Here is a 25,023-nt window from a genome sequence, read left to right on the forward strand (position 1 = left end):
CATAGTAATATAATCTTAAGCACACACACACACAAAAAAAATAGACGAAGTATTAATTTAATTTAAGAGACATTTTTACAATTTGTCAAAGTTTTAATAAACATGTTTTTTTATTGGTAAAGAAAATCAAATTTAAATATATGAAGATTCAAAATAATTCAAATAAACTCGTTCAATATTTTTAGTTGTTTGAAATTTTTGTTTAAGTTTTGAATTAAACTAATGACGTGCTAATTTAGTAGTAGTGAAAATGAAGATATTTATTATAAACTATATATATCTCCACCGTACCCTTTATAAAAGATATACTTACTTTAAAAAGAGGAACTTTTATGGATGGGATTGCAACTAACTTACGCTATAATATTTGTTCCTGTTTTCAGGATCATTCTCACCAATTCACTTTCAATTCACGCAAATATTGTGAGATTTAGTTTCTTCTGATTACTAGGTAATGAAAATATTGTGTTTTGTTTCGTGAGGGACCAGAAGAGATAATAAATATTTTCTTAGGTTAACATTAATATAGTACTAATAAAAGAACCTAACGTGTTTGAATTAGTCAAAAGGGTTTTAAGGATAAAAATTGTAATTTAACTTAAGTGTTTAGGCTTCCTTTTTTTTTGTAGTTGTTAATATTCCAAATTACCTCCATTTACCGGTAAGATTAAGCTTTTTACTATGATCATAAGAACATTAAATTTTATAAAAATAACTTTAAACCTAATTCATAGATACAAGATTATTAGCGAAAGGGTTTCACAATTTGAGAATTTAATAGGTTTTATGGTATCGGTTCAATTAATAATCGAGGCGTAAAGTGACTTAATGACCTCAGTCAACAAAACTTGAAGCTAAAGGTGACATGTTGATGGCAATTTTGAAATTAGGGTTAGTTAGGGTTTCTGGACTGGCTTATAGGCTTCGGTTCTATTGTCACCGAGGTCTAAAACTGTCTCGTATTGTCTCGGGAGACCAAATGTCCTGACACTGGTGGCAATTTTGAAAATTTGTTTTTCGGCCTTTCTCATAGGCTTCGGTTCTTTTGTAAACGATGCCTAAAACTACTTATTGCACTGATTTTTCCAAGAACCGAGACAATATAGTTGAATAAAATTGCAAAAATGCTACCATTTTCTTATACGTTGTGATTCCGCTGTAATCGAGACCGCGAAGTAAAATGTCAAATCTATAGTAATAAACTTTAAACCTAATTCATACATACAAAATTAATAAATCATAAATAATAAATTTCGTTATGATCTTACTCATAATTTTATTATCATGATAAGAACTGAACCATAAATCTAATAAATTCGTATTATTTCAAAATATCAACATAAAAATTAAATTCACGTCTAAAATGCTTAAAAACACAACATCATATTATTATTATATGGCAGATATAAGAATGTAGAGGAAAATATTATTGATGTTGGGAAGAAAATGATGAGGGGGGACAAAATTTGTGTATAGCCCCTTTCATAGGACATATGATTATGATTAATGTGGTGATCCTTTAGCCACCAAAAAATGTTCAGATAACGGTTAAGTTAGGGCATTTGCATGTTCATATCATATCAATAACCTTCTTCCTTCATTCATTCAAGAGAACGCGCGTCTTTGCTTTGAGTTTGTCCTTGTTTGGCTTGCATATCAAAAGAATCAAGTACTGTGCCATACGAAGAAAAACAGCAGAAAAAATAAAAACAAAATCAACTTGAGATCTTTAACAAAAGAAAGTAAAAGCAGTGTCCTGTGTTGAACCCCACCACTTATTTTTTTCAAATTATGTTAACATATTTTCATCAGAACTGTATCGTTAAGCATGCTTTAATGCTAGCATACATATCCATTACAGATCAATATAGGTTCACTTAGATGACTTCTTTTTTGTGTTATGGTTGGTTATGCGGTCACTCATTCTGAACCATCGACTCTGATATACAAGACATTTGACACCACTTTTACCTTATAATCTTAAGACAATGACGTTATGAGTCTTTATTCTTATATAGTGTTTAACTTTATCTATTCTATCCAATATCCAATATGAGACGTTTGATTTTTTGACTCACATTTGGATTATTTTCGTCAGATTACATAGTAATTAGGATAGTAATATATATTAATTAATCTGTGTTTGGTTTCTGCATAAATATGTGTGTAACTGTGGGGTAAAAATGAAATGGGTTATCTCCATGCATTACTATAAAGAGACTTTGCCCTTTTCACCTTTCTCTCCTTTCCTTGCTTCCAGATAGTTTGAATTAAAGTATGAAACAAAGTGGTTTGACAGAAGCATTTGTAGCAGAAAGGTAAAAAGCTTGTATGATTATTTTAAGTTAATAATGATCAAAACCTTCCACTTTTGCTTTTTGCCACAAGATCGATGCTTGTTTGTGGTCTTGAGATGAGAGAATTTAAGAATTCAAATGTGAAGTCAAGAGCATCCTCTACCCTCTGTAACCTTTTCAAAATTATAACAAAAACATAATCATTATTTTAGAGACACACACGAATAACATTTTATGTGTCACATTTGAGGTTCACGACCTGAGATGCTAATAATATTCACTTTGTTTGTTCTTGTTTACTATAATAATTAGTGTAGCTGGTTTTAGCGTCCTTCGAATGTGACGTGTCGCTTGAACTTATGGATGAGATGCAACATGGGCCAGAAGATTAGCCACCCAATCAATTCATCTTCATTACAGTGAAATTGAAAGCCATAATTGTTGACATATCATAGCTCCATTAATGCTCTTTTTTTTATTACTGTTACTATTATTCATTGTTCATGCATTCATTCCCAAATGTGTTGATTCTTCTGCGTGAAGTAAAAGGGACGTGAGTTATTAATCATTTATCACAACAACTTGCAGGTTTTTCAATATGTTTTGATGATGATTCTCTTATGAGAGAAAAGATTCGAAAACTTAGGTGTGTGTATTTGTAGAGAGGTAAACCGTCAGAAATCACACGTCTACTGAAATAAGGCAATCTCATAATATATAAGTGAGATATAAATCTCATTTTACAAGATGGTTTTGTGAGTTTGAGTTAGACTTAAAACTCACTTCTAACATAATATCAGAGTCATTATTTAAAAAAATGTCTAATAATTTTATGGAGTTGAGTTAGATTTAAAGTTCACTTCTAGTATAAACATATTATTTTTTTGAATGCCAATTGACAAAATCTATGGATTTTAGAATGTAAGGCAAAGAAGAGATGAAGAGAATATAAGTAGATTGTTCCTTATTGTATTGCTTTAGTCTTTAGAGAACTTGTTTGGAAGCCAAATTGTTTTGATTTTACTGTTCTTACTTTTCTTTGGTGTTCTCTTCACATTGCTTGTAGTCAAATTGTAGACAAAATCATTAAACTAGAAAAAAAAAAGCACATGGAAAAATATTGAGTGTGAAACAGAAACTAGATAAAGATTGACGGCTAAACGAGATAAGACAATGAAACTAATTGCTTGAAATTGACATATATTCATGCATGTATCACGAATTTTGATATATTTATTAAAATATATATATATATATATATATATATATATATATATTAAATATTAAAATCATTATAATGTATACATTAATCTATTTTGAAAAACATAATAACAAAACAACAAAAACTACAAATTCATTTTGATCACATTAGAAAGAATAAAGTAAAAGTACGCCAGAGATTAATTAAATTAGAAAAAAATAGTTGAAGAATTTACTATAATTAAAAATAATAGTAAATTACAATAAATAAATAATTTCAAACTTTATTTTATAGATCAAGTTTGTAAAATTAAACAAGATTTAAAGTTTATATTTTAAAATAATTTTAAACTTTATCTTAACAAAATTTATGAAATTTATTATGTTTTCTATCATTGAAATAAAATAAGTTATAGTTAATATGTAGTTCAAGACTTAATATATAATATTACATTCTTAATGTGTTGGCCTGAGCCAAATTTGTGAAAAAAAAAGAGTTTATCTAAAGAATAAAGGTAGTTTAACTTATTTTTTGACTCATTTTTAATCCACTTTTTCGATTATTATGAGATTATCTATTTTGATTTTTTCAAGTGATGTGATGTGATGATCTAATGATGATTAAAATAGTAGGTTAAAAGTGAATAAAAAAATATATTAGAATATTATTATCCTTATTTAAAGTGTAGAAAATGGATATTAAAAGTAGTATGATCCTTTGTTAATGATGAATGAATAATGAATGTTTAGTTGGTTTGACCAAAGTCTTCCATCACCAATAATTTGTTTAGTTTCAAAAGGTTTGCGGTAGCACTAGTTTGGGCATTGTCTTGTCAAGTCATCCAACGTGTTCCAAATCGAATCAAACATATATGAAGTAAGAAAATAGATTAATACAAAAATATTGCATCTTTTTAAGGCTGATTTGGGGATGTATACTTATATCTATCTTATTTAATGGATGTCATAATCTTTTAATGGTTATGTATACTTATAATATATAAACTAAAATACTTTAACTATAACTTTTTTAATTTATATAAACATAACAAATATTTATGAAATATTACGAGAAAATTAGTGTTTCCTGATGTTAACAAACAAAAGTTGATGTTAAATCATTTTTAGCGTTGATACTGCGTCGTTGCGTGTATATATGACTCTAAAATTAAGAATATTAATCTGTTAGTATTGTCAACTCTAAAATAATTAATTTTTAAATAATTTTTTTATTAAAGCAATTTAACATCATCTAAACCGAAATTAACTTATTTTTATTTGTAAAATTTATTTTATTTAGTGTCGGTTTGATTGATGTTAATGACACACATTAAGAAAATTCTCATATAATCACTCCATACATAATAAATATAAATAAAAAATTAAAAGAAAAATTAAAGTAGATGAAAGTGGGGGTGACAATTAGGACCTGATCTTATGGCTCGGCCCGCAGTCCATGAAAAAAAACGCAGAGCGGGCCAGGGTAGTGAGCATGTAGGCCCACAAGCCCACATAAAATTAAAAAAAAAACTTGCACTTGTGTATATTAATTACTTTTTTTATGAATTCTTGCATTAACGTTTTAAATTCTTGTATAACTGGAAAAGACAAGTATTATGTATTTTTTAATGTGCTAAAATTTAAAGAATACATTGTGTATGTCATAGTATGAATATGATGAAAATGTTGAATTATCAATTTATCATCTAATTTCTCAAAATCTTTACTTAATTTTGTGAACTTCTTAAAATTTCTCAACTTTTAAACATCAAAAGTTTTATCATAAAAATTATAAAAAATTAAAAAAAAGCAGGCTAGTCTGCAAGCACGCGGGCCAAGGAATATGCGGGGGGCCTGCCCACGTTGTGCGGGCCTTATGAGGGCCGACCCGCATTGCGACCCTAGATGAAAGCAATAAATATGTATAATAAAAGTGAGATAAAAGAAACATATATGAAGGAAGGAGATGACAAGAAGAATGTGGATGAAGGAGAAAAGAAAAAGAATATAAGAAAAATGTAAATGAATGTGTCTGGAAGGAAAATATGAGTGTAGAGGAAGGAGATGAGTGTGAATGAATGATATTAATGTTGGTAAAAGACATAAAATAAGGAAATTTATAAATGTCAACGAATAAGACGAGTATGGTGAGATATGTATAAAAAATAAAAAAATAAAATTATGAGTAAAGAGATATGTCATCATTAAATTTAAATCATTGGATTAAAAGTAATCTTAGGTCCATATTCAACATGAAAAGCACGTACATATTTCAAATATATATTAAAATTAAATGAGTTAGTGTTTATTAAACTCACATTAATCTTATTTTTTCATTTTTTTTATTATTAGCATTTATATAAATAAAATATTATAACTAAATAAGGTCAGCGTTTGTTAAGCTGACTTTAACCTTATTTATTTTTTAATATTTATGTTAGTGTTTGTTTAATAAATACTAACTTAATTACGTGTATACATATTATGCTAAGTTAATACTAACCATATTTGTAGAGGCAGAGAGCTCCTTGGGAGCATAGGGACTTTGGCTTCCCCAATTCTTTTTAATATATACCAGTGAAAACATATGTCTTATTATGTGCAAATGAGTTGATTTTTTTTTTTTTTAAGATTAAATATGATTTTATTAAAATTTAAAAATAGTCGATCTTTAAAATTTAAGTTCAATCATTCCCCTATCTAACGTGTGAATATAGTTTTTATAATCAATTTTACTTTTAAGTTTTTTGTTTTTAATATTTGACACATTTTTTTTCAATATTAGCTGAAATATTATTATGAAATATATTTGAAACGTTACATAAACTTAATAAAATATAATTAAAATGACTAAATTTATGCATTTTTAAAGTTAAGTGACTAAATTGGTCTAAAATTAAAAAAATGACTAATTCCAATTTTCACCAAAAGTTAAAAACTAAAAACAATATTAACCATTTTTTATGATAACAGAAAATAATAAAATTATACATATAAAAATGAATATAAATATTTTTTATAATTTTATTTTAGATTGTTTTTATTTATTTTGTATGTAATATTTTATTATAAATTGTTATTTTAGTTTTAAAAAATGATTAAATTTAAGAAAAATGGTCGAACTTCAAAATAAAGGTTAAATTTAAAAAATGTCACTTAAAGAATAAAATTGATAAGTGATTACTTAACAAAGGGTAAACTTGGAGAGAAAAAAATGTACAGTAAAATAAAGAATCATTTTTATATAATAGTAAGATAAAAGATAATATATTAAAAAAAACATTACTTTTAATATATGTGGCTCTTTCAAATTTGCATACACTCAGTGATTATTTAGTTTTTAATATTTATTTTAGTTAGTATTTAATAATCAAATATTAACATAAATATTTATTTAACAAATGATTTAATATTTTTTTTTAAATTAATCTTCTACATCATATTAAAAAGTTAGCTATGCAACCATTAATAACATCGTAATTTGAGTGAAGTTACTATTTAAAACTAAATTTATTTTTTTTATAGTAAAAGTTATTATTAAATCTTAGTTTGTGTTAATAAAAAATTAAAAAGGTAAACATCAATCTAAATCACAATTTTATTCCTATTGTCACTTTTAAACTAAATCTGATTATAACTTTATGTTTTGTTTGGATATCTTTGTTTCCAGAAATAAACCAAACTACATGACAAACAAACACCTGCTGAAGGTATGATTTCACCAAACATTTTACCAAATTTTTTTGTCATATTTAAATTTTCAAACTATCAAACAAAATTTAACAGTAATGCTTTTGATAGACATGATGGCACTAACAAACTATCAGTAAATAAATCATGAAGTCATTAATGGAAGCAGAATATGTCTAAGATAATAGTAAATAAATCGTATTAGAAAGTGATATTAATAGTAATACTCTTGCTATGATTTCCTTTACAGTGATTTCAATAAAAAAAAATATTTAATTACATTATTTACTAATACTTTTAGGGCACTGCTAAAATATAATTATACACTATTCAATAATTTAGTTGAAATAAAGTCAACAATTATAGTGGGGAAAGGAAACATTATGTCCATTAACAAATTGCATTCCAATTCTGACCAGTCAAAAAGAAACACTAAAGACAGAAGGGAAAATATTTCTAATAAAATAGGAAAATAATTAAATCACAGCAACTTTAATATATTTTAGTGAGAATGAATGTAGGCACGATGCTATAGTATCTATCCAACCCATGTATGTAATAATTATTTATGTAAATAAATATTTTATATAATATAAATTTAGTTTTAAAATATTATATCAGAGAACTGTATTTTTAATATATTATAATTGTGACTTGTATTTGAATTAGTTGATTTTGTAATATAAATATTATGTTTAAGCAATTTAATAGTAACATTTTAATTTATTATTTCTAAATTAAAAAAAATATATGATTACAGGATAATGATAATAGTATAAATATTTTTTTGGGACTTTCTTGCTATGTTTTAGACAATTTCTCCAGCTTTCATAAATTATAAGTTTTAATATATATATATATATATATATATATATATATATATATATATTCCTAGAAGAGATATATTTGTAAACATTATTCAATATTAAATTTTAAATTTTAATTGAAATTTAGAATTTAAGTTTTTCTCTTTTTTCTCTGCTTAAATTAAATTGTAGTATATAAATAACAAATACTTAAATTATTATAAAATTTTACAACTAATAAATCTAAATTAAAGTAATAACTTCAACAATTAAAATAAGTTTCATGAGTTGGAAAATATTATGATCCATTGTTGTATCGTTCACTTCGTAACTTAAATATTTAAACTATTATTAATTTTTATTTTTATGCGATGTGAGATTGTTGAATATAATAGAAAAGGTCTTGTTAGTGGTTGAAAGGGAACAAAAAGTTGTATATAAAACCTCTTTTTCACTTTTACAAGCCTCAAATATTACATTAATATTTCGATCTTAAATTTTGTAAAATAACATCACTAAAATTAATTATTACATTTGAAATATTATTTGCTTTAACACTAAAATTATGTTCCAAATACCAACCTTTGTCATCATCACTCACAATCTTAAATAAAATTATATTAATTATATTTATTTTATTTTTAACTTAATTTTAATATATTATTATACTATTAAAGTGGAGTGTGAAGTAGGAGTGTTAAAGTATTCTTTCTCCAACCTTTGATACCAAACAGTCTAAGTCAACATATAGTTTATAATAAATGTATAAGATTATTTTAATTTTATTCCAATGAAAATTTTATTTTATTTTTGTTAACTAAAATACGAACGGAAACTAGTGAATCACCAAAGGATGACAATTTCTCTCTGTCTTCTGATTCTTCTTTCCAAAAACCTTTCTTTAAGAATCATCTTTATTAACATTTTTATCAGAAAGTATTGATTTATCTTCTTTTTTTATTATAAAGTGATTAAACTATTTTTTAAAATAATATTTTCAGAACTTGGTAACATACTCATATACTGCACGTGTAAAGTTTGGGTAAACCGTCACAAAATTAATTTTCGAAAGAAATATATTTTGTAAAACTGATTTGCAATATGTGATTCCAAAAAATAAATTAGTAACAAAATATGGTATAATTGTTTATGCAATGAAAAAGACTAGTGAGAGTTAATTCAATTCAAAATCAATAGTGTACCCAAAATTAATTCCTCAGCATAAAATAAAACAAAATAAAGTCAAAGTTATATTATTATTTTATGATAATTATAAATATTATAAGGAAACCAAATACGCACTAAAAGTTTAATTATTAAGAGAGTGGTGGTGTAAAAGTAAGACTATGAGTGCATAGGTATTGTTTTATGAGGAGACAAAATTGATAGTGACACCACTAAACAGAAGGAGCCATAAATAGTTAATGTAAATATTTGCAGTGCAACGTGGAAACCAAACATCTCAATTAACATCAATTAATGTTATCACCATTTTTCCAACACTCCAAAGGGAGAAGGAGCCTCAACCACTCTTTTTACCAATAAATGTTTCCCACTAAGCAATTACATACACCTTCAAATGGGTTTAAACTTAACAATTAACTTCTCTCATTACCAGATTCATTGGGATTGGACTGTAAAACATTCTTTTTAAATGGAGGTCAAACGGGTTTAACTTATATAATCTTTAAGTTAATTAAGTTTGAGTCGGGTTTAAATGAGTTGATCCTTAATTTATGACCACCAATCTTTTATTATTTATTATTTTTAATTATGTACGTTGATAATTTCTCATTTTAACACCTCTTGTCACTCCTCAATAAATTATTATTCATGTGTATTAATGTTTCGTGTCCTCCCTGCTTCTTTCATAACTGCTAGCAAGAAAATATAGAATGATAGGGTGAAGCAAACGCATTTCTAACTAAATCAGAACACGTAATTAACTATCACTTTATTCCTAACCAACATACAAACCTTATGGAGTTATTAAACTATTCTTAGCTAATAACTAAGTCACGTGTCGTAGGCTTTCAACATCACATGTTAAGCGTCAATTTGATTATGGACAACGTTTTCCACTCCCCTAAGTCTACGCAGTTTTAATTATCATAAATCATGCTTAACAAGTGCCGCCAAAGATAGCCAGAGATGTAGCTTCAGCATATTCCAGAGGGCTTTTTCATCACGCAGTTAAAAATCTTTGAAAAAGTGATTTTTTGAATTACTTATTATAAAAATATTCTAAAACAAAGTTTTCAAAATTTTCGGAACATAATTTCTAGAATAAAGTTCTCAAAACAGAATTTTCAAAATAAATTTTTTCAAACGCAAATTTCTAAAACTTAAAATACATTGCAAAACATAGGCTTTTCAGAACTACAAAATAAAAATTTCCAAAACCTATATAATACCTTTCAAAATGAAATTTTCAATTCAACATATAAAATACATTCCGAAACTAAGTTTTTCAAACAGCTTTTTTTTATTTTCAAAATTGGCTCTCTCTTCTTCCTTTACAGTCAAGGAAAAATATTTTGATCTAATATAAAGATGTAGTTAATAATAATGAAGGTGCAGAAAGAAAAAGTATTCACAGAGCAATCTGATAAACAAACATTTCTGAGTTGGTATCTAAGGTCCAGTTCGTGTTTATCCAAGTAAAAGTCCCTTTTTTATTTATCAATGTAAAAGAGAAATGGATAACTCAACGCGTTTTCTTAAAAACAACACCCTAGATAATATTTTCAGCGTTTTTCTTTTACGAAAAGAACTGCATCCTATAATACTCACGCGTAAACAAAGTGGGTCCAAAATGAATGCCGGAGAATTGGAGATGTTGGAGTGTTACCGTTCAGTGATGCTCACTCTAAGAGCATCAGATAATTTCTGGTCACCAGGTACCACAATAAAATTAAAAGAATGACCATAAGAAAAAGACAAGACACATAATACTTCATGATAAGAAAAGGAAATAACGTAACAGCTGAATATCCGAAGTCATGCCTGAACATAATTCTGTTTGCAAGTCAGAATACGCACTAATTCCACCGCCAAAAAAAAGCAGTATAAAAAATAAAATTGTGAGCCTAGCATTAAACGAGACTTTGGGTTTCTGGTCCACACTCTACCTCTCAAGAAGCATAACCAATTCACAGTGTGGAGTATGTGGAAAAAGATCAACAGCCATAGCCTTTACGGGATGGAAGGCCTCTGAGATGGGCATAGACTTGGCTCTGTGCCGTGCTAGACCAGCACTGCTCATGTTTCTCCATCCTCTGTTGTCTTTATTACCTTTCTGAATTTTTGCCGGGGATGGCGTACAAAGCTCAATAGCATTTGCCACCAGAGTTTCAGGATTGCAGGATATATAACTGCATTTAACCAACCAAAATTAGATAGAGTGCACAAAAATAAAAATTAAAGAGTTATAATAGTTCCGAGCAACTAACACAAGCCTCCGCAAGCGTGGATGAGTTCTCAAAGCTTTGATTACCTACGATATCAGAATTCAACACTCAGATATTTAAATTTAAGTGAAAAAAAAAATCTACTTTTCAACAACAAGAAGTTCTACTGTATTCTGCAATCATATGGTATAAGAAAAATATTGCAATAACAAGCCATGCTGGACGAGTGTCATGCAAAGAAAGTTTCTATATAATGATCATCTACAGAACTGTGGAACAGGACCACACAACCAAATAGTGAATGACGGGTGGAATCACAATAATACATGGTCAAGTGTAAAGCAATTGAGAACCTGACTTATTTATTTATTTTTGGTCCTAGAAAGGAAGGTCTTTTAGCACCAAATCGGTGGAATGGGAATGTGTATGACGCGGACATTCACATAACCTAATTTCAAGTGTGCTCAAAATGAACTTGACCTGTGTGGATAAACTTATTTTTGAACACCTAGGAAAAAAGTAAGAAGAAAAATAAAATTTTAGTTTCTCTAATAACTAATCTTAACTTAGGCATAAATTAATTTCATTTATGAAATATGTCAATTCACTTTTCCTTTTTTATTTTCTTCTTCTACAAATTCTTATGGAGAAACCTATTTAAACAGGACCCTATATCATATTAGTTACAGTTGGAATCGCTTCATAAAGGACATGGTTCTCGGTTCTTACAGTTGGATGAAGTCCAGCACGTGGAGGATCAACAATGGCAACAACATTTTTGAACTGTTGCATGGAAGTGTTGCCATTTTCAGAAGAATTACCATTCTGAACTTCACTTACAACTTCTGCATTGTTGTTTTCTGAACGAGATGTCATATCACTGGTTTGAGGGCATGGGCAGGTACTATCCCCAGGAATGTCATTGCCACCTCCACAGACATTTGCATCGTCACTTTGTTCCTTAGGCACATTTACATCATCCCTTAACTGAGATCCTGTCACGTTCTCTGCCTGCTCAGATATCCCGTCAACTTGTTCAGAAGTGCTATCCTTCTGAACTTCACTTCTAACTTCTCCATTGTTATTTTCTGGACAGGGAGATGCCATTTCTCCATTTTCAGCCTCTGGGCAGGCACTATCCTCAGGAATGTCATAGCCACTTTTAGGGGTATTAGAATCATCTTGCTTCTTAGTCATATTGAGGTATTCCCTTAACAGAGATCCCATCACGTCCTCTGCCTGTTACCTCACATAAGAGAATCCAAAAGTGCAATTTTACAGGTCAACAATTAAATTGAAAGGAAAATATTTCCACGAGATAAAATTCAGTTCCAAACATACGACATCAACTAAAATTCCGGTAATCCAGTCTATCTGGGCAGCAGCCATTAAATAATTCAACCAGAATATAAAATTATCTCACCTTTGAACATATAAATCTAATGTTTTTTATGCCATTAATCTCGGCGTTCCTATGGGCATCAGACACTGCAGAAGCATTCATTTCAATTCCAACCACCTGAAGAAAACAAAAGAAATATGGCTGTGAACCAATTTCTAAAAACTCCGGAATTTCAAAAAATAAACTGTTCATTCATAAAGAACAGTCTGAAACGTTCATTTAACCTCAGCAAAAGTAATCATCACATCATACATTATTATTTCCCAAACGGTTAAAGAGTCAACACCCCAAATACAAGAACTGCAAACCAGGAAAAAAGAAAAAAGGAACATAAATGATGATTATTACCATACCAACTCGATGTGCTAATGTCAGGCCAATTGTTCCTGTCCCACAGCATATATCAAAAAGCAGTGTATCAGGACCTAAGCATGCCCAATCTCCAGCAAGTGAGTACAACTTCTCAGCAGCAAGAGTGTTTACCTACAGCAGAACTAGATTAAAATCTCCAATATAAAAGGGAACGAATGCCCTTTGAAATAGTTCAAAAAATGATTGTGAACCTGGAAAAATGCAGTTGGAGATATAGAGAACCGGAGATTGTTGATATAATCATGGATTCTCACATCCATGGCATTGTTGTTTTCATCTATCTCAGGATCCCCACCTGCTTTAGGAAGTGGTAGCAAATGCAGTGGTGCATCAGCGGGTGCCACATTGGATATTCCTTGGTGATCCTAAATGTAAAAGCAACTACGATATTAAATTTTTTTTTTTAGAAAATTAAAGGAAATCATATCACTCTATTAAATTTGATAGTTTGATATGTCAACAAAAAAGAAATTTTTTTATATATGTGAGAATGTTGGGAGATTTTTATTTTAAGGAACCTAACCTACTGATGCTGGGAGAGGGAGATGGATAATAACATAGCTACTATCTAGCAAACAATGGAACAGAAACATCATTATCCTTCCAATTTATATTTACATAGATATGCTAGTATAACTACTACCTGAACAAACAGAGCCGTGAGGGGTAATGTTGGACAATGCGAAGTAGCTCCAGCAACAAATGCCAGAGCAAGCCTCTTAAATTCAGCAGCTACTAATGCATCATCAAAGTTTGCAGTAGAAACCTATAATCAAGACCAAAGCCAAGGAGTTATAAAAAACGTTTGAAAACAGAGTTATACATACAAATCATATGCTTCAAGTAATCAGGAATCTTGTCTCCCTGTATAAATCATACAAGTTTACAATGTTTGTATGATAATACAAGTACAGATTAATTTGGCTTGTCAGTCAATTCAATCCATTTACCATCAAATCCTCCCCTACCCTAAAGGATGTTACCAAACACCATTTTTTAGGCTATACATTTACCAAGAAAATTTAAAAATAAAAAATTACCTGCACAATAAGCATGACCTCTGCAATGCCTCCAAAAGTTTCAGCATGATCAGTATTTCCATTTGTTCTCCCTTCTCGGACCTTACAAGAGAAATATCACATAAGAATTGCTTCAGAAAGGGTAAGAAGTATATAAAAAAATGAATATAATCGTGCATCATACTCAAAAATGACCCTAAATTTTCAACATCAAGTCCAGCAAAATTATACCGTCAATTGACGCCAAAATCCAGTATTTTTAAATCTGTTCCAAACTGGTAAATCACTGTGCTGCAGAAATTCCTGAAACATTGTAACATATTTGCTAGCAATCGTTGAAACATTTGGGCACTCGGTTGCTTCCTCAACTGCTGTTACACCCTCCCTGCAACAATGCTTTAGTATACAACTAAAACTTATAAGCAATGCACTATAAACAGAGAAGATTAGACTACCTGAAGTTTCCCAGCATAAAACCTACAGTCACATTGCCTTTCAGAGAATATCCAACAGAGAATTCACACTTGTTCCGGTATCCATCTACAATTGGAGATGCAATAATACCTTCTAGTTTACACGGAAGACCACCTGCAGAAGTAAAGAATTCGTAAAAGAACTGCATATGATATTAAAAATCTGATATGTCTCCACGTATAACAGCCCTCCAGCTCTCGAAAGAGAACATACAGGGTGCACTAAATCATGAAGACAACTGTATAAGTTATATTCAAGACACAGCCCAATGCTAAAACTCAGAACCACAAATAAAATCATTCTTGAAGCTTTGAAGGAGTTTGCAGACATAAAACAACACACTACCTATTTCCCTAGAATTGAGAATCCACTCAGGAAGAGAAACCCCATCTGGACAAGCTTTGCGAGCATTTCTAGTCTGCCAGGAAAAAAAATCAATTTTCTTTATTTAAGTAAGGAACGTGTATACTATACAAAATTACAAAGACAAATTAGAAACAATCGTGACTAACAAGCTTTTTGAGAATCTGCATGAGAGAGGTTTTTTTCTGCTCCAATTGATCAGCATAGGGAATGTGAGCCAGAGGAGTCACTACATCACGCAAATTTCTTGTCTTACCCACAGAACCATCACCAGTCAATTTGTCGTTATTTGTGTTTAATACATCAGCAACCTTTACCGTTTTGTTGCCAATTGTTTTTCCTTCTAAATCCTATTAAATTGGAAATTATAAACCATCAATTGCCAATTTCCAGTGAAAACACGATATAAATGGATCATTCGTCATTAGAAAATACCTTTGATGAACTCTTCAATTGTTCTTCATCTTCAAAAGTAACAAAACCAATCATCATGCCGTTCTTTTTCTTAGCATACTTAAAAGCTATACCCTGCAAAAAGGAGAAAAAAAAAGTATTAAATTGAAAATGTCAACTTAAGTGAACTGGAAATCAAAATCTCCAAAACAAAACCAAATAACCAAACCTGCTGGCTGAGAAAATTCCTCAAATCCTCGGAACACCACCTACGCGGCAAATGCACCAAGCATTTGCTAAACGCGTGATTGGAATCGATATCGTCGCCGTCGACAACAGCCTCCGTCATCATCACGTCCTCCGAGGCGGCGCACTTTTCGTCCGTCTCCGTCTTCAATGCCTTCTTCGCGCGCTCGGAGGTCGGGTCCCACGTGTTATCGGGGCGAGGGCGCAGTTCCTCCTCGCCGTGCGCGTAGCGGCACGTGTCACCGTGGTTGCATGTGTTGTTGTGGCTCCTGTAGTAGGAGCAGAGGCTGGTCTTCCACATGGGATGAAGCGAACGCTCCTCGCCGTCGTCGTCTTCCCTACTCCGTTTCCCCGTCGAAACGACGCCGTCGTTTTCTTGATTGAGTTGAGCGTCTTGTGGAAGCATTTGATTCGGTTCCATAGTAGAATCATGACCGTTGGTTGAATCTAGGGTTTTAGAGGGAGAGAGTTGGGTGTTGGCGACAGGTTCCGCCATTGTCCACTAACCCACAGGGCACTGTATTCGCTGCGAAAACTGCTTGTTCTTCAATAGCAACTACCTCCGTTTTCGTAACGAGTATCTATTGGGCCGGTTCGTACATTGGCCCAAATCATCAGGCTCATCAACTTTCAACCGCAAACAGAGATCTAGTAAATTCGAGTAACCATATTACACTACTGTGTCAGGTAACCGTTCGATATTAATTTTACGGTAAGTTTCCGAATTAACCAAAGTGTAATTGTGAAAGATAAATTACTAAAGATGAAAAAAGAACTGAATTTGAACAAAAAAAAAGGATGGAAATAGAATTTGCATAAGAAATTGAAAAAAAAAGGATTATAAAAAACACAATATCATTCTTACTTTTGTGATTTCTACTTTAAGTATTGCATAGTTTAGTACAAATAATTTTTGTAACACTTAATTACAGACAAGAAAACTTATATGTAAATTATAATTTCGAACAGTTTTATATTTACTTTACTTATCTGTCACTCGAGATTCCAGATGTTTCTTTCTTTCTTATAATGTCTTAATTGATAAATAATTAAAAAAAATTATATTTTTAACATGTCTTATATATGACTCTTTTCTATATAGTTGTTTTTTTTTAATATATACTTTCTTAAAACACATAAAAAAAATATAACTATCATCTTGAGCCTTCAACAGATAAACTCTTTCTTGATGTATATCATGATTATTTTTATATATTATCCATATCAATCATGATTAATTTGATTTATTTAACTCTTGTTCTCTTTCAAAGTAAATGTTTCCCTAATAACATCTAGAATTATGTCTATTGAATAAATATAGTCAAGGCTAAAACTATTAAAAAGATAATTTTACAAATAGTAATATATCCTAACATTTTTAATGGTTGAATTGAAAAGAAAACGAATAACCAACCAATTTTCAACATTTTATATCATGCATCAATAAAGGTTGAAAACTAAGTATCAACTTCATATTAAAAGAGAGATTCACATTTAGTATTTGACTGTGTCTAAAACAAGAATGTGTTGAAGAAAAAGCACTTGAGAGAAAAACAGAAAAAAATGTATATATATTATATTCAAAAATATTAAATTGAACACAAATTTGGAAGGTATATACAAAATAACGCTAGTTTGTTTTCAAATTCAAAGTTAAACATAATTTTCAATTCATTGAATTATTTCCTTTCAGCGCGAAATTTACAAATTTGCAACACAACAGTTAACTTTAAAATTAAATAATTGTGCAAAAATAATTAATACAGCAGGTCAAATATAAATGGTTGAGTCTGTGTCTTGTGATCAACCTGTTCTGTAATAAAAGAAGACAGCTTCTTTTTTATTGTGCATTTCAATTTTCTCCAACATTTTTTGTTGAGAGACAACGAACTTCAATCAATAGTCAATTTCTCTTCTGTACCAGGAACTCTTAACAGGTATGTTTCCTCTTTCATGCATTCCTTAATCTTTTCTTTGTTTCTATAGAATTTATCACAGATTTTTCTTTTAATAAAAAAAACAACCTTATTCTAACAAAGAATTTTCTTATAGTACTTTTTACTGTGTTTTTTTTTATGTAAGATCAATTCACAACTTTCATAAATGTTATTTCTTTTCTGTTTTTTTTTTCTTCACATTTTTCATAAGTAGATAAAAAAACATGTGTGAGCAAGGGTGTGATGAACAGGGTTTAATTATTGGCTGTGTGGAAATAATTTAGCACATTAAAGCTATTGCTTGAGCATTTATTCTTACGGTAATTTAAGTTAAATTTAACTCATTAGTAAATCTTGAATTTGAATTTTATGAACTAGATGAAAATGGAACCCTATTACAACTCTTGTTAAACTAGTTTTTGTGATGGAGATTAGTTATTAGTAAAACCAATAAATATATTTTACATGTATAACAAATAATCTAAAAAATGTATATTTTAGATCATTATTATTTATTTATTTTGATTTATGTGTTTCGTGAGCTATTGTTTAGTTGATTAGTACTGTATGGCCTTGTTGCTTGAATTTTATAAAAAATGTCTTAAATTTATATTTATAATATTTTATTTATTTATTTTTTATTTAGTAGATAATCAAGTTACCAAATAGTTGATTCACAATGACTACTAATATAAAGGATCAATATTATAATTTTTTTTGTTTTTTTTCTATCACAATCACGATATCTATAAAATTTCTTTGTAAGTCTCGTTTATGTTTATATATCTGTGAAGAGTTTTTAGATTTTCCGTTTAGAGATTTTAATATATATATATATATATATATATATATATATATATATATATATATATATATATATATATATTGACACTGGTATTTTTAATATATTTTTAGTTGGTAAATTTAGGCTTGGGATTCGTGATTGTTCTAAATTTTTGTATATTTTGATTTTAAATTTAAAAAATAATAGATAACGTTTTCGAAATCCAATTACGTTAGATTTATGTAATTATTAAACGATGTTTGAGTTGTGTTTTACACATTCAAAATCAAATGTTAAATTGAAATAATGTTTAATACGTAAAAAAAGTAAAATATTTTTGGTTTATAAAGACTTTATTTTTAAAGTTTTAGATAAAAGTATATAAAAAAAATCCAAACTATGAAAAACAAAAATGGGTGCTTAATAAGTATAATAGAGGTATATGTGTATTCTTTTTAAAGTTGTATGAAAATGACTTTAGTATTTGAGATCTAATTACATGTTTATCCTGATCGATAAACGATCACTACAGTTTCATTGTAGAAATCTCATACTAGTTGTTTTTGCCAAGTTTACTAAAAAATATTGTGGCAATATTTTCTGCTTTTGTCAAGGAAAAAATGACTCAGGGGAAGATAATCGCACAAGAAATGCCAAGAAAAATATTGGTGACATGGAACAGAATTGAAAAGAGAGACATCATAAGCACCATGCCGAATGAGATCATTGCAAATGTTTTATCTCGGTTGACATTGAAAGAAGCTGCTAGAACCAGCGTATTGTCAACTACATGGAGATATCAATGGACCTATTTCAATGGTGACTTGGACTTTGATAATTCTCTCAGGACTCTTCTCTTGCGTCATGAGCATGTTGGACTTTTGACCAAGTGCAAAGTTTTTGTTCGTGAGTGGGAGAGGTTCATGAGCCGTTTGCAACATGTGATGAAATCGCTGAAATGCCACTCCATGCATGGACTCAGAATCTGCATGGATATGGGCAACCCTTGGAAGGTGACTGAGTGGGTGAACTTTGCTGCTGAAAAGAATGTTGAAACGTTGGACCTGGATTTTTCATACAATTTCATGGAACCATTCTTTGAAATAAGTGAGAACATTCGTAATGTGTTGTCAAAGAGTTTTGAAATGAGGGCACTGAGAGTTCTGCGTTTGGCTTCTGTGGACGTGAGTGGTGAGATCATTGAGAGTTTTCTAGCATCTTGTCCACTGCTTGAAACATTATGTGTCAGAGGATCAAAAAGCGTTATGCGCTTGAAAGTTCAGGGTCAAGGACTGATGTTGAAGCATTTGGAGTTGGTTGAATGTCATATTTCGCATCTTCATATCTGTGCTGAAAATCTGGTGACATTTTCGTACACTGGAGATTATGGAAATTTTAACTTTGAAACTGTTCCAAGCCTTGTGGAGGTCTCCTTTGGAGGAAAATATTGTAATTACCTGCTATCGAACATGGAAGATGTTCAACTTTATGCAGTGCTTTCGCAGGTTCATGTTCTGAAATTGGAACTGTTCATACTTTATGGGGTCAGTGATCATAGCATTTTTACTTTCTTTCCTTTGATGAGTCATTTTCTTTTATGTTTCATGACATGATCCACTTTCAGGGAATTCTTGAAGCCCTGCCTGTGTTAGGTAATGTTAGGCACCTGGAACTGCGAATTCGTCACAGGTGTGGAGGGCAACTTGATCGTACTGTTTCATTGCTGAGTGCATTCCCTTCAATAAGTGTGCTTAAGATTAAGGTAAAGAATGACAAAATATCGAATTTATATTATCTGCTGAGGTTTGGATTAAACAATTCCAAATTTAAACCAAAGTGCGTATATTAAACAAACATGCAAGATCTACAACATGTTCATCCATGTTGTTGTTGTGAATGCTATTCTCAGATGTTGATGTCAATCACAATTAGATATCTGTTTGTATATGTCAGAAGTCACACATCAATTATACATCGATTAGAGATAAAACAAGTTTATAGTATATAAGTGAGTGCAAATCTCATCTTATTAGTCGATTTTGTGGAGTTGAATTAAGTTTAAAGTTTATTTTTTAACGGTATTTGTGATTTGGCAGTTCATGAGGACCACTATCTGGGAATTGGATGAGGGGTGGAAGGCCAATCTGAAGCATGAGTATCCAAACCTGAGGGAGCTGGAAGTGTCTGGGTACCGAAGAGACTCATGTCAAATTGAGTTGCTGATCAGTATATTTAAAAAGGCACCAAATCTGAACAGGATCGTTGTGGATCCCTTGACTTCAATGCATGTGCAAAGATCACCTGATGTCAAGGCCAGCATTAGAGAAACGCAACGTGATATGACAATATGGTATGTTGATGCTCTCAAACCTCATGTGCCTCCTTCAACTCAGTTGATTGTGCTCTAATGCCAAAAGAGGTTACCAATGGAATGGAGGCTTCTTTGGAGGTTTATGATGCTATGTCAGCTTAAAATTTTCAGACTTTTTAGTTGCTGCTCTTGTCAAAGCATTCTGCATTAACTCTTGATACTCTTCAAATTCAATTTGATTGAATAATCTGACTCCATTCCATGTTTGTTCTTCTATATTTTAAAATATCTGCAGGAACCGATATGATATATTACATGGTTGACAGTTTTATTTTGATTGAAATCCCCTCCTCTGTGCTGCCAGAGTTGTACCAGATACTATTTTTTTCTTTTTGGTACGAACAACATGTTTTTTTTAGAATTGAAGTAATGGGTTGAGTCTATGATACTCATGTGACTTTTTTTTGGAAAAAATCTCGAACTTCAAAAGCAACAAACAGCAAAAATTGTTGTCACAATCTTCAAAATTGTTTATTCTCCATGTCAATACAAGAATTAGGCATTTAAAATAGTTAAATTGAACTTGTAAAAAATTATTTATTCTCCTTGACAATTGTTTTTCATTTGAAGTCCTAGAAAATAGAAAGATTGGTGTCCAATCCCCTTTCACCTAATTGGTAGAAATATAATTCTAGTTTCCAAGGAATATATGCACCGACATGTAGTAGTGGCTAAAATCACTTATTGGAAACACACACACCAATGTATTCCCAACAACATGGCTAACATAAGCTAATGTCAAAGTAGTAAAAGTAGGAAAAGGATGAGCACAAAACAGGTATACATCAAAACCGATAATCACGTACTGTGATCACAAATGGTGAATATAATATAATTACGAGGTATTTATAAAAACTTTTCCCTTTTGTGAGGAAACAAGAGGGGTATATTTTTTACTGCATGGCCCAAGAATGAGTGAACTATAAATTATTGTAACTCAATGAATAGTGGCCATTGCACTGAGCCTTCTGTCATGAATTTTAATTTAGTTCATCAAGGTAATAAAGGATGGTCCCAGTCTCCCACTTAAACCAGATGATTAATGAGGAGAATCATTTCTAGTTCAAGTTGTATAATTAAACAAATAAAGGAAGATGAAAACAGTGTCTCAATGAAGGAAGTACAGCTGGAACTGTCGACAATGTGTAAAATGACATCATAGAACTGAGGGGACCTCATTTTCTTTTGGCGGCTATCTAATATTATTGGCCTAATATGAGATGCAGTCTTCATCCTTCAACTTGGTGCATCAGTTACGGTCCACAACCCACGGAAGCTTAGTTTCAAACTCTAGAGAAAACTCTTTCAAAATGAGTTCAGCCTTTTTACTGAATTTTTTTGTACTGTTATCTGCTAAGTATCTTCAAAATACACGGATATTGGTGATACTTTAAAATCTTTTAGATGTACTTTAAAATATCAAAATCAGTGTTATTTTGAAGACACAACAGATAAAGTCGAGAATCCAAATTCTCTTCAAACACACACTATTCCACTGAGCATACACAGAGGGCATAAATTTTGAAAAATATAACAGAACACCATACACTAAAGCAAAGAATGAGCATTGAAGTATTAAAAAATAAAACTATGATTTATTGGTTTACATAGTTGGATAAGAAAGGATACCAGAACATATCCGTGTAAGCCTACTAAGTAATGTTGAAAGCAAATAAAAATTGTGGATCATGAAAGCGAGAAACGCATCCAAATTTGAAGATGTCAAAAGTAGAAACCCGAATTCTCAGACAATTAGCTTAGTAAATGAGATGAATGAAGTAGGAAGCAAGCACCCCTGAAAGCTAAGTCAGATTGTAGATAGCAGCAAATGTTGTGGTGAGTCAATCTAGAAGCATCTCACCAGACCATCCCATAACAGCACAATTGTAAACAAACACCCCAACATGCTCCTTAACACCAAGTACTTGCCAATCTATGGTTCCACCCCTGACCCCTGTCCTAGGACACCATGAGTTCAGTACAACAGCTTCACCTTCTGGACCTCTTTGTCCACCCACAACCAGAAGTTTCTCTCCACAAGCCTTGAAAGCCAGGCCCCATCCATTTGAAGAATCAGCCCGAACTGGAAGTCTTCCCAGTTCACTCCAACTGTTATTTTCCTTGTCATATTTCTTCACCATGTTGGTAAGATGCTCAACTGCATACAGCACATTATCCACAACTGCCACAAGTGGAGGAGCCTGAGCAGCCCCATTAACATACGGGTACATACCCTCTATTTTCCGCCAATTTCTTGTCTTAAGATCATACTCCTCCCCACAAGTCAATGAAACAGTAGGACTTGACATGCCACCAATCACATAGAACTTGCCATCCATGAAAAAACCAGAGCACAATCTACGTGGTGTGTGCATGTTCGGCAACAGTTCCCATGTACCTGAAGAAGAGTCATACAACTCAGCTGATTCAAGAACATTTCCATACTTATCACTTCCACCAGCAACAATGGCAATTGAACCAAGACTGCCAGATGCGAACAAGCACCTAGGTCGGTTCATCTCCTCACACTTCACCCAACCAAGGCAAATCAAGCTGTACTTCCAAATGGCAAAATCCATCAGTTCCCTTCCAAACACCAACAATTCACCCCCCACAGCCAAGGACTCCTTGTCTGCATGATTAAAACACTCATCACAAGGTATTTTAGGTAATGTTATCCATCTATTTCTCTTAGGGTCAAATGCCTCCCACCCTCTTGGATCACAAACCAAATAAACCAAATGCTCTAGCTCCACAATCCCTAACTTCTTCCTCAGCCCGGATAGATACCCACTCCTAATCAACAAGTTGTAGCTTTTATTTATACATGCTAGTGAAGCATAATCAGATCTACTAACCCAAGCAAGACAGTTTAGCGCAACATCATCAAAAAGACCAGGGAGAAGCGAATCATTTGGTCCAATTCTAGGAAAACCATCATTACCTCCTACCCTTGTATCCAATTCCACAAAGCTATTATTATTCTCTTTCTCTTCATCCTCCTGCAAGGAACAAGCAGCCAAACGTATCCTCTTTGTCATGTCAACAACCCTTCAGCAGCAGCAAACCCCAGCAAAAATCTTCACAGTCACTTCATATGCAACCCACAGCCACAAAGTATATGCCACCAAACTCCATCTCTGTAGTCTTTCCATCAAATCTATATGAATTTCAATTAAAATCTGGAACCACCTTATACTAAATAATCATCCCTTTACGGGACTTAAACCCATTTGGTACATTAACTGGAAAACCATAACCTCAGATAAAAAGAGAGAAAACAGTAAATAGAGTTGTGGCAACAAAGATATGAGATTCTCGCAATACCAGAAAATCAGCAATTTTCGTTATCTGTTTTCCGGCCTCAGAGACAGAATCATCTGCAAATTCACAATGAACAAATATAAAATGGAACAAACTTGCATGCAGACACAAACACAAACTCCCAGAGAGAAAAATTAAATTTTGAGATAAAGGATGTACTCTGATCCAATTCAAGAAGCAGGAACTGGGTTCCGATCCAAAACAAAAAGGAAGGAAAAAAAAATGCATGAATTTCTAGAGTGGGGAGTGAGAGAGAAAGCATAAAGTGGGTGTACCTGCAAGTGCGGAGAAGGACCGGATCTCGGGTACGCCGCATGATTCGACGGAATTCATGCGCCGTCAAACATGTTTTGCCGGAAACCGGCTACAGGAAGAAAGGGTGAAAGCTGTGTTTAGATAACTTACAAGTTAGGACACATACAGTGCTTGCTCCTAACACTAACCATATAATAATATGCGACCCTGTTACCAATAAAATCTCCTCAATTGCTGTTTGTTTTGCTGCATTTCTCAATAAATTATTCTTACATTTTCTTTTTCAGAATTCTTAATTTTTGTCATTTTAATATGACATGTAATTATATATTTTGTGAAAATTTATACAAAAAGAAAAAAAAAATAATCCAAAAATTAGTTGGACTTGAATTACTATAAACAATAGTAACTGTTCCTATATTTCAGTGTAAGTTGTGTTTTTCTCTTTTCTGTTGAGTTGGGATCAGTTTATTCAGATGTTGTGTTGTCTTGTGATTTGGTGTGCAGCAATCTTTTCCGTAAGGTTATTTTTTATTTACCCATTGGTTAAAAGCTGTTTTTAGTTTGATGTAATTTTACTCTGACTGAAATGCATTTTCTTGTTAAATTAATTAATTAATTATTGTAAAGTAAAACTGTCCTGAGATATCTATTAAATATCAGGTATAAACATAGATCAT

The 25,023-nt window shown here is 31.2% G+C and overlaps 3 protein-coding genes across 3 annotated transcripts; 1 reads left to right on the forward strand and 2 right to left on the reverse strand.

Moving 5' to 3' along the window:
• Nucleotides 1–10,922: 10,922 nt before the first annotated feature.
• Nucleotides 10,923–16,226, reverse strand: LOC114169261 (zinc finger CCCH domain-containing protein 24). Its single transcript, XM_028054328.1, has 14 exons — nucleotides 15,656–16,226; nucleotides 15,469–15,561; nucleotides 15,183–15,383; nucleotides 15,016–15,088; nucleotides 14,652–14,784; nucleotides 14,428–14,581; nucleotides 14,218–14,298; nucleotides 13,821–13,943; nucleotides 13,369–13,542; nucleotides 13,154–13,288; nucleotides 12,827–12,922; nucleotides 12,133–12,642; nucleotides 11,446–11,489; nucleotides 10,923–11,367 (listed from the first exon to the last, which is right to left on the reverse strand). The coding sequence occupies exons 1-14, from the start codon at nucleotides 16,166–16,168 to the stop codon at nucleotides 11,121–11,123; spliced, it is 2,577 nt and encodes an 858-aa protein (XP_027910129.1). The 5' UTR covers nucleotides 16,169–16,226; the 3' UTR covers nucleotides 10,923–11,120.
• Nucleotides 16,227–19,103: 2,877 nt separating this feature from the next.
• Nucleotides 19,104–20,801, forward strand: LOC114170398 (F-box/FBD/LRR-repeat protein At1g13570-like). Its single transcript, XM_028055876.1, has 3 exons — nucleotides 19,104–19,937; nucleotides 20,018–20,155; nucleotides 20,490–20,801. The coding sequence occupies exons 1-3, from the start codon at nucleotides 19,104–19,106 to the stop codon at nucleotides 20,799–20,801; spliced, it is 1,284 nt and encodes a 427-aa protein (XP_027911677.1).
• A 1,512-nt stretch (nucleotides 20,802–22,313) lies between these two features.
• On the reverse strand, nucleotides 22,314–24,538 carry LOC114169266 (F-box/kelch-repeat protein At5g60570-like). The gene is made up of 3 exons (XM_028054334.1): nucleotides 24,364–24,538; nucleotides 24,092–24,144; nucleotides 22,314–23,924 (listed from the first exon to the last, which is right to left on the reverse strand). The coding sequence occupies exon 3, from the start codon at nucleotides 23,803–23,805 to the stop codon at nucleotides 22,606–22,608; it is 1,200 nt and encodes a 399-aa protein (XP_027910135.1). The 5' UTR covers nucleotides 23,806–23,924; nucleotides 24,092–24,144; nucleotides 24,364–24,538; the 3' UTR covers nucleotides 22,314–22,605.
• Nucleotides 24,539–25,023: the final 485 nt, after the last annotated feature.

The sequence above is a fragment of the Vigna unguiculata genome, chromosome 11 (genome assembly GCF_004118075.2).
Source record: "Vigna unguiculata cultivar IT97K-499-35 chromosome 11, ASM411807v1, whole genome shotgun sequence".
Lineage (NCBI taxonomy): Eukaryota > Viridiplantae > Streptophyta > Magnoliopsida > Fabales > Fabaceae > Vigna > Vigna unguiculata.

Coding starts and splice junctions, on each gene's coding strand:
- LOC114169261 (XM_028054328.1), bottom strand. CDS start 16,168: ATGGCGGAACCTGTCGCCAACACCCAACTCTCTCCCTCTAAAACCCTA. Junction 15,089..15,182: donor TGCAGATTCTCAAAAAGCTT/GTTAGTCACGAT, acceptor TTTTCCTGGCAG/ACTAGAAATGCTCGCAAAGC. Junction 14,299..14,427: donor GATTTTGGCGTCAATTGACG/GTATAATTTTGC, acceptor TTCTCTTGTAAG/GTCCGAGAAGGGAGAACAAA.
- LOC114170398 (XM_028055876.1), top strand. CDS start 19,104: ATGCCGAATGAGATCATTGCAAATGTTTTATCTCGGTTGACATTGAAA. Junction 19,938..20,017: donor AACTGTTCATACTTTATGGG/GTCAGTGATCAT, acceptor ATCCACTTTCAG/GGAATTCTTGAAGCCCTGCC. Junction 20,156..20,489: donor TAAGTGTGCTTAAGATTAAG/GTAAAGAATGAC, acceptor GTGATTTGGCAG/TTCATGAGGACCACTATCTG.
- LOC114169266 (XM_028054334.1), bottom strand. CDS start 23,805: ATGACAAAGAGGATACGTTTGGCTGCTTGTTCCTTGCAGGAGGATGAA.